This window comes from Ipomoea triloba, chromosome 12 (assembly GCF_003576645.1).
Source record: "Ipomoea triloba cultivar NCNSP0323 chromosome 12, ASM357664v1".
NCBI classification, from domain to species: domain Eukaryota; kingdom Viridiplantae; phylum Streptophyta; class Magnoliopsida; order Solanales; family Convolvulaceae; genus Ipomoea; species Ipomoea triloba.
In genome coordinates, this window is record NC_044927.1 from 19,171,446 (window position 1) to 19,189,635 (window position 18,190).

Genomic DNA, 18,190 nt, shown 5'->3' on the forward strand with positions numbered 1-18,190 from the left:
TGCTATGCCAGCTTGGCCAACTCTTTTATTTATGTGCAGGTAATTGATGTTTCTTCGAATTTTTTATTTGGAAAAATTCCTTGAATGATTGCTTTACTTTTAAGCTAGATAGCATTCAATTTAGGGGGTCGGGCTCTGTTAAAACAGTATTATATTCCTGCTTGCAAATATGGGATGTCCGTGTTTCTTGGAAGGCAAAATTTGATGCGGATTCTTTTTAGCTATATCTACTTTTTCTTTAACATATGCATTAATACTGATGTTATATTGATATCAAGTGAGTCATGTCAAGTTATCTCAATTCATGTTATGTCTTTTAATTTATGGACCATATTAACATGTTTTAACCCACTTGATTTATTAAAAAAATTAAACTATTATAATTTTAGAACTCTCTCTCTCTCTCTCACACACACAGAGACATATATATATATATATATATATGTATATATATATATATATATATATGCTTAGGCTCTGGTGCGGAGAAGGCCTCATCAGGTGCGAAAGTGGGGAGAAATTTAAGCTTTTGATCTGTCCAAATCAACGACTCTACAACAAACAAACAAACAAAAAACAAAAACAAAAAAAAAACGCTTCTAATCTACACGACGACATCTTCTCCTGTAAACCATCTCTGATCTACTATTTTTGTATTGTGTTCAAATTATGGAAGACACAAAATTGTCTCCTAGAAAACACAACAATGTGTTCTGTAGGCTCAACAATGTGCACTCCAAGGCAAAATAATATGCACTTCGAAGATACAACAATGTGATATGGAAGGCTCAACAATATAATTTGCTCTGGAAGGCTCAATAATATGCTCTGGAATGCTTAATAATGTGCTTTGGAAGGCTCAATAATGTGCTCTGGAAGGCTCAATAATGTACACTGGAAGATACATCAATGTGCTCTAAAAGGTACATCAATGTGCTCTGGAAGGCACAACATTGTGCTCAGAAGGGTAAATTGTGCTCTACAAGAAAGAAAAAAATGCACCAAAAGACAAAAAATTAACTTACACAAAATTACCATAATGTCACCGCATTTTTTTTGAATAACTTCATTCTAGATCCTAGATCTGGACTAGATCAAGGGATGAGATTAAATCCTATTTTTCACCTAAGGAAAACTTTTCGGATCAAGTGAAAAGGTTTTCGGATAAGGTGATTTTTAATTCGCATGTGCATATGAGAAATGTGTTGTGTGCAATTGAAGGTTTCAAAATTTGTGTATGCATATTATGCATGCATTGTGTGTGATAAGTGCTTATTTGTCTATATTTTTTCTCCTTTCACTAAGTTATTTTGCATATAGATCATTCCAAATTTCATGAGGTTAGAACTAAATTGTGTTATTTTGCAAGGAGTTTGGTTTGAAAAGCTTTACGAGCAAAGATGGGCATTTTCATTCATTTTGGTGGGCATTGGAGTTAAATGGAGGCCAAATATGAAACTATGAAGATGGATGCAACACTTATAAGGGAACCCAAGAGTGGTGTTTTCAATGGTCCTGGTTAGGGCTGTGTAGAAACCGAACAACCCGAAAAAACCGACCGAACCGCGGTCCGATCAGACGTAGCCGAACCGGGCCGAACCCGAACAGTTGAAACTGAACCGAAGGACCTAAACGACGTCGGTTCATCGGTGGCGGGTAGGGGAGTCCAAAATCTGGTCCGATCCGTCCGAATACCCGATCTAAATTAGGGATCCCTAAACCTAATAATATACGACGTCGTTTGAGTTGTAGTATATATATGCGCGTTGCTTGGTCTCTCCTCATTTGCGCAGTCGCGATCTCTCAGATAAGCCGATAGGGTTTTCTTCTCTGAGTTCTCTCTACTCTCTAGTCTCTCACTCTCTTGATCTCTTCTGACTTTTGAGTTCTGATTCTCCGATACTGATTTCTTACTTCTGAGTGATTGTGTGACTGTGTAACTGTGTGAGACTCTCAGTCTCTCTACTCGATTACTTCCTGGCGGAGTGGCGGTGGCCGTTGCCCGTTGGCCGTTGGTTCTGTTCGACTGTTCCAGTGTTCAACACATCAACTGGTGGAAGCCCGTAGGCCAGTGGTGGACGGTGAAGTGGTGAACCTTTCATGGTGATATATGTTCTAGAAGCCCTTATTCTCCGGGGAATTTGTGAGAAACAAAGTAGGTGTTCAAACCCTAGTTTAATATATTTGATTTCTTAGCGATGTCTTAGTGATTTTGTGATTATTTGTGTTATTCTGGTGGGAGCACTGACTCATTGCTTGTTTATTGCAAACCCTAGTTTACTAAAATTGATCTCTTAGCGATTTTGTGATTATTTGTGTTATTCACTTATTCTGGTGGGAGCACTGACTCATTGCTTGTTTATTGCAAACCCTAGTTTACTAAAATTGATCTCTTAGCGATTTTGTGATTATTTGGTGAGAGCACTGACTCGTTGCATGTTTATTGGGAATTTGGGATAACTTAATCAGATTATAATGTACTGATTAAGTGGTGGAAGCCCACTGTATTGAAATCCTGATAATGATGGACTGGGAATCAATAAATTCCTTTGTCTAGATAAACAATAAAACAGTATATCTGTATATGTTTATCAATTACCCCCTGAATCTGGATTTCTTTGTCTAGTACTCTAGTCAAGTACTCAAGTTTATGGATGTATGCCCTTAAATCACTTAAATGTATTCTCAATAAAAAACCACAATAAATAAATTGTGTGTTCTTGGAAAATGATGACACTAAATGTGTCTGATTCTGGGATATTATGTGTAATTGTATGGATTATCCTGAGTCTGGTCTGGAGTACTTTGTCTATTACTCTTGCAATTGAATCCTACTATGTGTCTATGTGTACTGATACTACCCATGTTTTAGATGGATAATATCAGTATGCATGGTAGTCAACCTCCCAATTCTTCAGTTGAGGAACCTACGGTGGTGGAAGCCCAAACTGTTGAGGCTAATAATCAACAGAATGAGCAACCTCCTCCTGCAGTTTCTGAGAAGAAGAGGAAACAGGTTGAGGCCAGATCACCTGTGTGGAATCATTTTGTGAGAATAAAAGACAGAAATGATGTTACTCAAGAAGGGAGGTGTGTTTACTGTGCCAAAATATATAAGTGTGAGTCAAAGAAACATGGTACATCTTCCTTAAGAGCCCATATGCAAAGCTGTTTGAAAAATCCTCACTCCAAGTATCTTAGGCAGTCCCTTTTAACCTTTCAAGTAGTTAGTACCTCTGATGCATCTGAACCTACTGTGGGAGAAATAGGGGCCTGGGTATTTAATCAAGAGTCAATTAGGAGGGCTTTGGTTGAAATGATAATCATAGATGAACTGGCTTTTAGGTTTGTAGAGGGAATAGGTTTCAGGAGATTTATTGCTGTTGCATGCCCTAGGTTTATAGTTCCATCTAGGTGGACTATTAGTAGGGACATCCTAGTGGTCTTTGAAGAAGAGAGACTGAAGTTGAAAGCCTTTCTAAGGGAAAGCACTCATAGGGTTAGTATTACCACTGATTCTTGGACATCCATCCAAAGAATTAACTACATGGTAGTGGATTCTTGGACATCCATCCAAAGAATTAACTACATGGTAGTGACTGCCCATTTCATTGATTCTGAGTGGAAGTTGCATAAAAGAATCATAGCATTTGTCCCTGTTACATCTCACAAAGGGGAATATCTTGCAAAGGCCGTACCTGTTACATCTCACAAAGGGGAATATCTTGCAAAGGCCGTAGAAACTTGTTTGCTTGAGTGGGGTTATCTTGCAAAGGCCGTAGAAACTTGTTTGCTTGAGTGGGGTCTTAGGAATGTTTTTACTGTGACTTGTTTGCTTGAGTGGGGTCTTAGGAATGTTTTTACTGTGACTATGGATAATGCCTCATCTAATGACACTGCTATGGGGTTTCTTAAGAAAAAAATTGTGTCTTAGGGAACATGAACTGTGAAGGCTAAATACATTCACATGAGATGCATTGCCCATATCCTTAACTTGGTTGTTCAAGATGGCTTGAAGGAGTGTGATTCTTCTGTTAAAGTTGTTCAAGATGGCTTGAAGGAGTGTGATTCTTCTGTTAAAAAGGTGAGGGAGGTTGTCAGATATGTTAGGAATTCACCTGCTAGGCTAAAGAAGTTCAGGGATTTGGTTAGGAATTCACCTGCTAGGCTAAAGAAGTTCAGGGATTTGGCTGATTTGTTAGGAATTGAGCAAAGGTCTTCTTTGTGTCTAGATGTTCCAACCAGATGGAACTCTACTTCTTCTTTGTGTCTAGATGTTCCAACCAGATGGAACTCTACTTATTTGATGTTACAATCTGCTTTGACTTATCAAAAATCTACTTATTTGATGTTACAATCTGCTTTGACTTATCAAAAAGTCTTTTATTTGATGTTACAATCTGCTTTGACTTATCAAAAAGTCTTTGAATCTTGTGAAGAGTCTGATATGACTTATCAAAAAGTCTTTGAATCTTGTGAAGAGTCTGATAGTTCTTATCAAAAAGTCTTTGAATCTTGTGAAGAGTCTGATAGTTCTTCCAAATCTGACTTGGGTGATTCTGTGCCTGAATTTATGGATTGGGAATCTGTTGGCAGTTTGGTGCAGCTGTTGAAATGTTTTTATGATATGACAGTTAGGATTTATGGATCTTTATATGTGACTGCTAACACATTTTTCAGTGAGATTTCTGATTTGTACTGCCTATTAAATGGAATGGTGGAAGCTGGTGGGGCAGTGGGCCTTATGGGGGAAAACATGAAATTAAAATTTTCAAAGTATTGGGGTGATATAGACAAGATGAATCTTATGATTTTCTATGCAAGCATTCTAGACCCCAGGGATAAATTAGAGTATATGTCTGTTCAAATCAATCATATGTATGGTGAGGAGAAAAGAAAACCATACTTTGCTAAAGTTCTTACTGGTTTTAATGAGTTATTTGATGATTATTCTGCTGGCCAATCTGTTCCTGCTTCTTCTGTGTCTGCATCTGCTGGTAGTGCTAGTTCTGTATCTGCCTCTGTCCAGTCTATTGGAAGGCCACGACATTTCCTCAAGTCCCAGATTAAAAAACAAAGGTTGGAAGCAGGGGGGAAAAAAACTGAACTGGATATCTACTTGAGTGAGGCAATAGTTGAGGAGGATAACTCCTTTGACATTCTGAGATGGTGGAAGATTAGTTCTGAAAGGTTTCCCATCCTTTCTAAGCTTGCTAGGGATGTCCTAGCTATTCCTATCTCAACTGTTGCCTCTGAATCTGCTTTCAGTACATCTGGGAGAGTATTGGATCCTTTTAGGAGTTCATTAACTCCAAAAATTGTGGAAGCTTTGGTGTGTACCCAGGATTGGCTTAGGCAGCCAAATACTCCCCTATGTATTGAGGAAAATCTGGAAGACTTGGAGAGGTTTGAAAAAGGTAGTACTTTTTTTTTTACAATGTTACACATCATTTTTTCTTTTACATATTTACAAATCTGATTAACTGATTTAACAAAGTACTTTTCCTTTTTTTTTTATTTTTGCAGAGTTTAATGTTGATCGTGGGAGTGGAAGGACTCTTGGTTCTACACTGGCTACAATTCCTGTAATTTTATTCTTTACAATTTACATTACTTGAATACTTCATACTTGTCAATTATGTATTTATGTTTACATTACTTGACTAACTAACTAACCTCAGTTGGTATTTTTGAGGCCTTGGTAACTATATGTTATTAGTTGCTGCCTTGATGCCTTGATTGCACTGGATCACTGTAAGTATAAAGGCTGTAAGTAAGGCTTGGTAACTTCTGTGAGTTGCTGCCTTAGTGCCTTATGTATGGTTGTCCCTTTTATAGTTTTATATGGCAATGATGAAGCTTCCACCAATAAACTGAAAAGAAGGATTAAGTTGGTATGTTGCTCTATACATATTGTAGCAATTTGCCCTTAATCTAAATTTGATATGGAAAAATGCTTCCTGAGCCAAGTAGCCAACTGCCAACTAATAAGTAATTACAATTTACAATTAAAGTTTTAATTATATAATCCCTTATTGCCTTTACAACTAAACTACTAATCCTTTTCACTAACTTGTAACATTTCACAGGAAGAGGAGTAGGTGTAGGTCTTTCATCTTTGGATATTGGATTTGGATGGCTTCAATGCTTCTTTCATTTCTGTGATTCTATGAATGTGAATTCTTCCAATTTCCAAATGTTTTGTATAATTGTATTTGCAAGTTAAATATTTTTGTCTGCGGACTGTGGATTGGAAACTTGTAATTTGTAATTATGCCATTCCATTTTGGTATGTAATTATGTAATAGTACTTAGGTCTTAGAAGTTACTAATTTAGAACTTCGAATGAATGATGAATCAGTTAGTACTTAGTAGTTAGTAGTACTTACTACTGAGTACTTAATTACTTAGTACTTAGGTACCTAGTAATTAGTAATAGTAAGACATTGTTACTTAGTATCTAGTAATTTCTAATTAGTATTTGCAAGTTTAGTATTTAGTATGCTATTGAAATATATATATAGTTTTTCAGTAATCTTAATATATTTTCAATTGTTTTTTGCATATATTACAAATCCGAACTACTTTCGGATATCCGACCGAACCGACCCCCCCGACAATAAGGAAAACCAACAGGATTAATCAAAAAAAAAAAGGGGATTGGGTGTTTAAATGGTCAATCCGAAATCCGATCGGAGTAGTCAATTCCCGGTCCGAACCGATCCGAGCCATCCGATGCACAGCCCTAGTCCTGGTCATTTAGGCAAGCCAAAACAAAAGAAGAGCAAAAGATCAAGGCATTGCAATTTTTGCTCATTTCGACCATTGTTCGGTTATTTGACCATATCTCAGCCTAGAAATGTCCAAATGAGGTGATTTTTGCACCATTAAAAAGCCAACTTGAAGTGCTACAACTTTTTTGAAGACCAAAAAGGCTAATGAAATAATTTTGGGTGAAAATAGCCTAGAAGTCAAAGTAGTTACACAAAATTCTACTTTCGATCTGGAGAAAACACAGCCAGGCGGCACGGCCACTTACACGGCCGTGTAAGTGGCCGTGTATTTTTGCCCCATTTACAGTGAAGATGGTTGTTTCCAATGCGTTTGGACATGGCTACTTACACGGCCGTTTCCCTGACCGTGTCACACAACCCTTGTTCACTATTTAAGCTTGTTTTGAGCATTTTCAACTCAGTTTTCGACCCCGACCCGTTCGAACCCTAGTTATTTTCTTTCACTTCCTTTCATATTTTTAGGTTAGATTAGGCTTAGATTTAGGTTCCTAAACATATTTGAAGCTTGTATTGAAGGATTCAACACTTGGATTTCAAGATTTACCACCCATTTCACTAGAGAAGTTTTCTTTCCATTATCTCTTTTCTTTGCAAGATTTATGTTTATTACTTGTGCTTTTGTGTTCCTTATGCTATTTAATCATGAGTAGCTAGTTTATGGACTTGATTTAGGGTTGTATTATCTATCGTGATTCTTAATTTGTGATTATTACAAAAAGTGGAAGAACTCTAGCCTAGGGTTAATGTGTTTGTGAAGGTTTTGTGTTTATATCTTGTTAATGTTTGATGTACACATTCATTGGCATGTATTTGGAGGATTCCTTGCCTCGAGAGTTAGATGATGAATTCAAACCACCCCTTGCACAAACTCGATTTTTTCAATGAAAGTGGGGAAAATTGGGGGTTTAAGATGCTGTGTGTGCTTGATGGACTTGGAATTGATACACCACGAAAGTGGAGCAATTCATTGTCCTAATCCTTGTTAATTTGCTCACGTGAGTGACTTATAGACTAGGATACCTATGTGCATTCCTGATTGACTCTTTGGTTATTTGTTCTTCCTAACCCCTTAGGTTGTTGAAGCATCTAGATGATAATGCTCCATAGCTTGAATCATATTTTTTTATTTTGTTTCCATCTCTTGCTCATATATCTTGTTTGTTCTTCCTTGTTGTCGTTTGCTTAGCTTCTTATGATCTCAATCTCCTGAGGACGACATTTCACACTCGTACACTCACCAATCACTGCACCATCACTCATTTTTGCTACAATTAGTGTGCATGTGCTATGCGATTGGGGGATTCAAAATTCACGTTTGCATACTAAGCAAACATGCCTCATATGCACACGCGAATTTTGAACCCCTTCCCTCAACTAATCTCAGATCTAATTTTTAAATGCACTAGATTGGTTCTCATAAACTCGTGGGGATGGTGGTTCTCATATGAGCACTATATATGTTAATAATAATAATAATAATAATAATACTCATCCCGTGAGAACCCACCCCCTCCCATGTGAGGGTGGAACCGAGTGCCACTAGACCACAAGGTCTTTGGCAACTCAACAATTTGAGATTGTGTCTATGTTAGTGCCAACTTTTTAAATATGTTACATTATATGCCAACTCAACAATTTGAGATTGTGTTTATGTATAAGTTCGCAGGTTCTCACATGAAGAGGGATTCTCATTCGAATATCACCATATTGTCTCTGTTAGTTACAACTTTTTAAATCTGTTACATTATATGCCAAGTCAACAATTTAACCCGTTTTACCTAGAAAACCCTACAAATAATACGAATTGTACACATTTTCAATGTTAAATGGTTTGATTGCACAATTTTTTTTGTTCAATAATATAATTGCACATTTTCAATGTTAAATGGTTTGATTGCACAATTTTTTTTTGTTCAATAATATAATTACACAAACTGTAAAAGTTCAATGGTCTACTTCACACTTTTTTCTATTTTCTTTACATGATCTATACTCATAAATGTTTGTATAGATTGTGTTGGACTTTTATGGTCATTATTAAGTTAACATCTATCTCATACACCATGATTTATTTGTATGCATGCAGAACCACATAGCACACATACATACATGATACAAATTACAATGTGATCAAAGTGAGCAACTTGCGGCTACTGAAATTAAAGCGTGCTCCGATCCATCGGCTGCAGTAAAGCTACTTTTAACAACTCATGCTTAACAAGACTAAGCAGGCCGGTAAGGTGTAAGTAAATAATTGGCCTGCCTGGGTTTCAATTTTCAATACACACACTTTATACGTAAGTGAGTGCCAATAAATGAAGTTAGAAAAGGACTCGCGATGCACAACGAGCTGAGCTCTGGTTAGCGATTATAGTCCCGAGGAACTATCCAATTCTGACTGTGAGAGTGCTATCTCGATCACCTCCGCGCTCTGAAACTGACGTCTTTCCGAAACCTCCATACTCGCTTCACGTGCCATGCCAAGCCACTGCCCACAACCAAACCCAAACAACGAAACTTTACAGGAAAATGAAAGGCTTGCATTGCTACTTCTGGGTACACCCCAAATGAGATTCTCAGAGGGATTAACCACGACTTTGACCATTTGTAGTGCCCCAATGCAGGTATCCCGATGACTCTCAATGTTCTCTCGTGGAGACTTGGTTAATCGTAGGATGTTCATTAACCGACAGTTATCAACTTATTTGTATTTATCAAACACAGTTAAATTGGTTGGACTCGATCTTAACTTGGTAATTACAAACTTTCAAATCAGAATATGAAGAGCAAATTATTGATTTTATTTGTTTAAGTCGATCAACTATAAGCAAACTTTAGTTTTTTTTATTGAGTCAATCAGTTATGAGCACCTTAGGCTAGTTTATATCATTGTGACCAAAGTCACAAGGTAGGACTTATTTGGTGCACATTCTCACCTAATATTTGCAGTTCTCTCTTCACCTAAAGAGTTGAGTAATGTCTCCGAGAGTAATCGAATAGGTAAAATATGACTCCCATAGATCAAGTATATCATAGTGTCCTTTTAGTGTAATTGATCACACTAAAATAGATCTGACAATTACTCACATTCTCTAATGTGAATATTGGGTATTGTGATTTTTGGCTAAATGACAAAAAAAAAAAAAGGGTTATATTGTGTCATAAGGGCAGAAGATTAAGATTAAGATGAGTAATACGTTAGTAGTGGGTAGTGTGGTGAAGGACAAGATGTAAAACGTAGCAGCTAACAAGATTCGTATAGAAACGTTAGAAAAGAATCAATCGGGGAAAGTAATAAAATCAGAAGAACCAAACAATGTTGACCAGTCAACCGTTAAAAAAAGGGTCTCTTACAGTCTTACTCTCTTACCACCTCGTCGTCCCTTTTACCGAAAAACTGGACACCCCTTTCCATTGGCTGGGGCCTGGGAGCGAGCAGAATAGCAGTCTTCGAGATGAAGGGCCAGCCCCCAGCAGACCCACTCCCCCTACAGGCATCACCACATGTCCATGCCCAGTTCCTCCTGCCATTTGTCTTCTACCATCTATCCCCTCTTCCACCAAGCCCAACTTTATTAAATCTTCTACCTAACATGTTACTAAGAATTCCGAGAATTCTCACCGATCTTACCTTAAAATTTTAGTGGAAAAGATAAATCTCGTAACATATTTTAATAGACTACAAAAATTTTAAAATGCTTTACACTGGTAGTGCTTATAAGAGGACTATGGCTCTGTTTAGTAAATGGGTGTTGGCTCATTGGATTGGCTGTTTAGATTAGAAGGTATGATTAGTTGATAACATTGACTGATTGTAGAAAGTTGTTTGATAAATTAGCTGTTAGCGTATGACTGTTTGCTATAATTTTTTTTTCTCAAAAAGCTAATTGAAAAGGCTGCTTTAAGTAGTCTTTTGAATTTTAGTATTTTGGAGTTACAAAAAGCTTATTAACCAAACAACTAATAGTGGTTAAATAAGCTAAAATTGGCTGATAGGCTGATTATTTACCAAACAGGGCCTAAGTAAATAGCAGAATGTGACTGCACCCAACCTTATAAGTCCTTTCCCTACGTACTCCTACCCTGAAACTAAAATGGATGACATTAGGGTAATATCGGTCAAATTGGCCGAGCTATTGACTTAATAATTACAAGAAACTGGTTTACGCCACTGTGATCCTTTACCGGCTATAATCACAAGGCGAGGTTTAGAATAATAGTTGCAGGTTTTCTTTATCACCGAAAAAAATGGATGAGGTAAATTGTCGATTGTGCATTAATGATCTACAAGTTTTTCAAAGTGCTGTACATCGGTGGTGTTTGCTATTAACTAATCAGTTGAGTTGTGTACGTGTTCCATATTAACAGCTAATTGACAAAACTAGACGCTGGCAAAAATTGTTAAGATTAATTTCCTCCTACCCCTCTCTCTCTCTCTTTCTCTCTCTCTCTTTCTGCAGAATAAGACAGCACTCATTCACCAAAACGAAACAGCTAAAGCCCACCGGCATGCACCTGCTAGTGAAACGTAGAATAGAAATGATGATAAAGACAGGTGATTAGAGAAATAGCACCTGTGTAAGACTGATACTTAATTGATGGAGTTGAGTTGAGCATTGAAAGGAGTGGATGCATCTATGTATTTATCTTTCTATCAATACTTTCATTGGAACTGCACATAACACGTGAAGACATGAGGGTCAGTCAGCAGTTACTCCATATTTAATACTATATTTATTGTTTATAATATAGTTGTAAGAGAAAGAAAACGAACCAAGTCAGGCAGGCACATAGGCAATCACAAAAACGTAACTCACCCAAATTTAATGAACTTTGGATGCTTATGTATCAACAATAATAATCATCGTCCTCACTCATATTTATGTCTCTGCACATCGATCTCAATATTATATAATAAAAAAAATTCTACATGAACTTCCATTTCTTACTCTCAACTTTTACTCTTTTTTTTTTCACAAATTTTTTATGTAAACACTTTTTCATAGACCGACATGATAAAAATATCCAATTTTTGTTTGTCATATCATGGAGTAAAATTTGAGAATACATACAGTAAAACTTATAAAATAATGCAATGCTATGCCCGACAAAACTAGCTCAAATAGCATATCACATGACCTAATGCCAGCTCTTTAATAGCAGAGTAGAGATTTGATTCTCACTAACATCTTGGAGCTAGGTTTCTCCAAACTAGAGTTTGGGACCTTGAGCTTCCCAATCGCGATTTACTTCCTTCGGTGATTCTTAGGCAGAGATTTTATCAATATTATAATGCAGTATTACGCCTTCAAGACTAGCTCAAGTATTAGACCACTTGACCTTAGTCAGCATTTCAACAAAAGGGTGGACATTTGACTTTCACCAACATCTTGGAGCAAGGCTTCCTTAAATTAGACTTTGAAATCTTAAACTCTTCATTCGTGATTTATCTCCTCCGACGACTCTTGAGCAGAGTTTCTGTTAGTAAACAAATTAATAATGCAGTTTTACGTTGCAAGAGAGAGAAAGATGGTAAAATTTAAAGCTTAAGGTATCTATAGGGTCTGACATCAACCCACCAATAGTTCCGTTTCCCATGCCACTACAAAACACCCACACTTACAGCAACCACTCAGCTCTCACTCATCACACCATCATGTACTACTAATACTATTGATATTTGGGCTAGCTAGCTAGCTAGTACACAAATACTATAATATGCTGCTGCTGCACGGATAAGCACGCTTGCCTCTTCATTCTTCAGTCATTTCTTTCTTAACCCCTTTCATTATTTAATATTACCTTGGCTTTGAGGATGGCCTATGGAATCAGAATAAATACACCTAGCACTTTCTGTTTCTTTGCACTCCCTCATGTTTATGTAGCTGTAAGCCTAATCTGAGCGAGCCTGGCCGGATAGGCTTATTTTATTTTGCCAAAACTCCCATGGGAAAGAAGCTAGGAGGAAGTTCATGGTTGACGGCAGTAAAGAGGGCCTTCAGGTCTCCCACTAAGGACACCAGTAATGTTGACAAGAAGAGTTGCAGGAGGAGAGAGCATGAACATGAGGAGGATGAAGAAAAGGTAACATAAATTTAAGTATTTGATTTGTTGGTGTTATGAGTGTGCATTTTTTGGGAGTTAGTTGTGTAAGATTTTCTGGGTTAGATTATTTATATTTAATAAGTTATTGATTTGTGGGTTTGGGATTTTGGCAGAAAAGAGAGAAGAGAAGATGGTTGTTCAGGAAAGCTGCAGCGCAGAACGGTGAGAACAACGAGTCAAGGCATGCCATTGCGGTGGCTGCCGCCACCGCTGAGGCGGCCGTGGCGACAGCTCAGGCAGCCGTGGAGATCATCCGCTTGACACGGCCTTCAAATCGGCAGCACTTTGCAGCAACTGTCATTCAAACGGCCTTCCGAGGCTATCTAGTAAGCTCCGCTCCACTGTTAGAGCGGTTTCATCAGTTTTACTACTTTACCTTGTACTCACAAACATTTGATGTTTTTGCAGGCAAGGAGAGCCCTTGTTGCTCTAAAGGGGATTGTTAAGCTTCAAGCACTGATAAGGGGCCAGAACGTACGAAAGCAAGCAAAGATGACGCTAAAATGCATGCAAGCTCTGCTTCGAGTGCAGGCTCGGGTCCGGGAACAGCGTGCCCGCCTCTCACACGACGGAGGCCGCAAATCCATGTTCGCCGAACCCACCACCAACTTATGGGAATCTAAATACCTTTCAGATATCAGAGATCGAAAGTCAATGGTACATATATATATACATATATAGCCCATACTTTCCCCCTCTTTAATTTGTGTCGCACTTGCAGTCTAAAGATGGAATAACATATTCTATGATTTGCAGTCTAGAGATGGAAGCTCAATCGCAGATGATTGGAGAGACTGCCCACGAACACTTGAAGAACTGGAAGCAATGTTGCAAGCCAGAAAAGAGGCTTCCATCATCAGGGAAAGATCCCTTGTTCATGCTTTCTCACAACAGGTTCAATTTGTTTTACTTCGTTCTCTTAAGCTTTTGAAATTAAACCATACTGGTTGGGCGGAGGCTGGTAAAGGCCAAGTCTAACACCAGTAGCTGGATATAACTGTTGAGCAGAGACCAGTAAAGGACAATGACCAGGTCGAGCACCTACCATCTCGAAAATGTAATAGTAGTCTATAAGGAAATAAAGTTGCACTTTCGTTATTAGTTAGCCGTAGTGATAAGCGTTTGATCTTAACGCAATTATCTAACTTTTTTCCATCAAGGAATGGAGCTCGGAGATGGAGCTTGTTGAGGAGGAGGGAGAGGAGAAAGAAGTAGAAGAAAGAACGAACTGGCTGGAAGAGTGGATGTCGTCGAAGCAATGGAACTGCAGCAGCAGAGCTTCAACCGAAAGGAGAGAGCCTGTAAAGACCGTGGAAATCGACACATCAATGCCCTATTCTTACACAAGAAGATCACTCCAACACTTGAGTCCACACCACAACTACAAGCAATCCCCCTGTCGCCAAAAACCATCGCTCTACAATTTCCCCATCCTTCAACCCCCCGCAACCCCTTCCCCATCCAAACCAAAACCCGTGCAGCTCCGCTCAACCAGCCCCAGACGCCTGGAGAAGAGCTACTCAACCGCAAACACTCCCTGCCTGCGCACCACAACGCGTTCCCACACCGCCGCATCCCGCTACAGCATATCCGCAAACGAGGTAGCCGCTGCCACCACCCACATTGCCGTGCCCAATTACATGGCTGCCACGGAATCTGCCAAGGCCCGGGTCCGCTCACAGAGCGCGCCTAGGCAGAGGCCATCCACCCCCGAGAGGGAGCGAATCGGGTCAGTAAAGAAACGCCTGTCTTACCTCATACCAGAGCCATATCCCCTTAACACTGGGTATAGCCAGAATCTGAGAAGTCCCAGCTTCAAAAGCGTCCAAGCTGGGTATGTAGGGATGGAGCAGCAATCAAACTACTCGTGTAACACTGATAGCATTGGCGGCGAAATTTCTCCTTGTTCAACTACTGATCTTAAACGCTGGCTAAGATAAATCTAAATCTAATAAATCTAAATCAGTTGTTTAGCTTCAATTATGTTGTTTCCTTGATTTAGGCATGGGAATGTGAGGGTAGTTGATGGTGGTGGTTGAAAAAAAAAAAAAGAAGCAAGAGATAGAATTCCCAATGTCCATGATTTTTATTTTCTTGATTTGTATTGTAGCTCAAAATAGAAATGAACTTTCAAGGTATATTAGCTATAATTTCTCCTCATCCCTTCCCCCCCTCAACAACCCATCCTATCCTGTACTGATTTATTCATATTGCACCTTGTTTATATTTTATTGACTATCACAATCAAACTGAAAAGAACCAATTCCCAGAAAAGCAGGACCACCATGATGAACCTTATCAATTATTATGCATCCCTCACCCTCTGGTACCAACAACCAAATCTTAAAAATTACAACTACCAAGATCCATATTTTCTGGCAGACAATAAAATGGAGCTCGATGCACTTTTGTGCTCCTTATTGGAGTTGTCCAACAATAATAAATGTATAGTCTGAAGTTAACTTTTTAGTTCAACTTCTGTTACCTCAATGTTGTCTTCTAATCAGCACTGTCATGGTTACTGCCTTATCTTTACCAAACTCAATACTCTTTCTATTCTTCTTTACATTTTGACTTAAAAGAGTTAATATCAAAATTAGTCCTCAATTATAGTGATTTTTTTAAATTTAGTCTTAAATGACTTTATTTGCTTAATTAGGTCATTAACTTTAATGGTTTTACCCAATTGAGTCATCTGTTAAAGAGTAACTTCACCTCTATTAATATCAAAGTTAGTCCTTGACTATAGTAATTTTATTCAAGTTAGTCCTTGACTATAATAGTTTTTACCAAAGTTAGTCTTCAACTATAGAGATTTTACCCAATTTAGTCATCAACTATAATGATTTTTCTCGATTTAGTCATTGATTCTAACAATCGAGGACTTAATTGGGTAAAACTATAGAAGTCGAATATTTAATTAAGCACAAAAAGTCATTTAAGACTAAATTAAGAAAAAACTACAATAGTCGATGACTAAATTAGATATTAATTCTGACAAAATATACAGACAAACTCAAAGAAAGCATTCTATTATCCAAACCTCACTTGGACAGAGAGAGCAGAGGATGGGCAAGCTTCAAACTTTATCAATTCTATGTCTGTGTTGCTAATTATAATTCTGGTTATCAAGGATAATTATACCTGCTTTCAAAAAAAAAAAGGATAATTATACCTTTTAAAAAAAAAAGGATAATTATACCTTTTCAAAAAAAAAAAAAAAAAAAAAAAAAAAGATAACAAAGACCTTGTGGTCAAGCAGTATCCGGTGTACACTCCCATGTGGAAGGGGGTGGGTTCGAGTCTCAGTGGAGGCATCTGTTGACTTTTTGTGCTTCAGTAGGTTAAGAAGGTAACTATTTAACTCAAAAAAAAAAATAGGCCCCTTGATTCCAAATGATTTAAAAAGGAAAAAAAAAAAAGGAAAATTATCCCTTTTAAAAAAAAAAGGAAAATTATCCCTTTTAAAAAAAAAAGGAAAATTATCCCTTTTAAAAAAAAAAGGAAAATTATCCCTTTTAAAAAAAAAAGGAAAATTATCCCTTTTAAAAAAAAAAGGAAAATTATCCCTTTTAAAAAAAAAAGGAAAATTATCCCTTTTAAAAAAAAAAGGAAAATTATCCCTTTTAAAAAAAAAAGGAAAATTATCCCTTTTAAAAAAAAAAGGAAAATTATCCCTTTTAAAAAAAAAAGGAAAATTATCCCTTTTAAAAAAAAAAGGAAAATTATCCCTTTTAAAAAAAAAAGGAAAATTATCCCTTTTAAAAAAAAAAGGAAAATTATCCCTTTTAAAAAAAAAAGGAAAATTATCCCTTTTAAAAAAAAAAGGAAAATTATCCCTTTTAAAAAAAAAAGGAAAATTATCCCTTTTAAAAAAAAAAGGAAAATTATCCCTTTTAAAAAAAAAAGGAAAATTATCCCTTTTAAAAAAAAAAGGAAAATTATCCCTTTTAAAAAAAAAAGGAAAATTATCCCTTTTAAAAAAAAAAGGAAAATTATCCCTTTTAAAAAAAAAAGGAAAATTATCCCTTTTAAAAAAAAAAGGATAATTATACCTTTTCAAAAAAAAAAAAAAAAAAAGATAACAAAGACCTTGTGGTCAAGCAGTATCCGGTGTACACTCCCATGTGGAAGGGAGTGGGTTCGAGTCTCAGTGGAGGTATCTGTTGACTTTTTGTGCTTCAGTAGGTTAAGAAGGTAACTATTTAACTCAAAAAAAAAAATAGGCACCTTGATTCCAAATGATTTAAAAAGGAAAAAAAAAAAAGGATAATTATACCAAATACTTTAAAAGAATAAAAACGTTGTTTAAGAATAAAGTTACAGTGCAGATACCCGGTTTTCATTAAAAATTAAGAAGCATGCGGTTCAAAGAATAATTGCAGACTAATCCTGTGTTGTACAATTTGATACCATGATTTAAAAATGGAAAGTATCCACTTGTTTTATTTTTAATACCATTTCTTTATTCTTGCCCACATGACAAAATTTCCTCTAGGTCCACAAAGAATATATCACATTGGGTTTAACTCTCAAATTGCACTGCAACTGTAAAGACTCGATCATGTATATTTTTTCACAAGACAAATTATTGTGTAGATCGTAGTCTACCACGGTCTAAAGCGACGTTGTTAAATTTTATGAGTTAGAATAATTATATACATTATGAGTTAGAATAATGTACTTTATGTGTTAGAATAATGCACTTTATGAATTAGAATAATGAAACTTATGGGTAAAATAATGTACTTTATGTGTTAGAATAATGTACATTATAAGTTATAAAAATGTATTCTATCTGTCTTATTTTATGTGTCTGGTTCGGTTAACGAGGCTTGACTGAAGTTATTTTTAATTCAATTTTTCATAATATTAAGTTTAGCATTAATATACAAAATTTATATATTTAGAAACTACACTAAAAGTACTATTATACACAAAAAATCAAATTTAAAAATAATTAAAAATAATAAATAAAATAAACAAAGAAAAAAGAGTTGGTCTGACCAATGAATAGTAAGTATGACATATAAAATGTGACAGAGGTAGTATGTTATCCTGGATCGTGTTAAAAATAGCGATCACGATCCACACAATAACTATTGTTGCCCACAATCTACCGTCCAAAAACCAATCGAATTTCATTTGCGAGCACTATTTCTTTATTCTAAACTTCACCAAGTCGTTACTTTTAATGGGAAAAAAAACTAACAAAGAATTAGTATGTAACCTGAGAGCTTGTTTTATAAAGACAAAATGAGAGCCCAAAGAACTTCTCCCACCAATGAACA

General features: G+C 36.6%; 2 protein-coding genes across 2 annotated transcripts; both read left to right on the forward strand.

The window, feature by feature from the left end:
* Window positions 1-3,967: 3,967 nt before the first annotated feature.
* LOC115999483 (zinc finger BED domain-containing protein RICESLEEPER 2-like) lies at window positions 3,968-6,101 on the forward strand. Its single transcript, XM_031239332.1, has 3 exons — window positions 3,968-5,417; window positions 5,527-5,585; window positions 6,090-6,101. Exons 1-3 carry the CDS (start codon window positions 3,968-3,970, stop codon window positions 6,099-6,101), a joined length of 1,521 nt encoding a protein of 506 aa, XP_031095192.1.
* A 6,388-nt stretch (window positions 6,102-12,489) lies between these two features.
* On the forward strand, window positions 12,490-15,037 carry LOC115998566 (protein IQ-DOMAIN 1-like). The gene is made up of 5 exons (XM_031238163.1): window positions 12,490-12,878; window positions 13,013-13,225; window positions 13,308-13,556; window positions 13,656-13,793; window positions 14,060-15,037. Exons 1-5 carry the CDS (start codon window positions 12,741-12,743, stop codon window positions 14,837-14,839), a joined length of 1,518 nt encoding a protein of 505 aa, XP_031094023.1. The 5' UTR covers window positions 12,490-12,740; the 3' UTR covers window positions 14,840-15,037.
* Window positions 15,038-18,190: the final 3,153 nt, after the last annotated feature.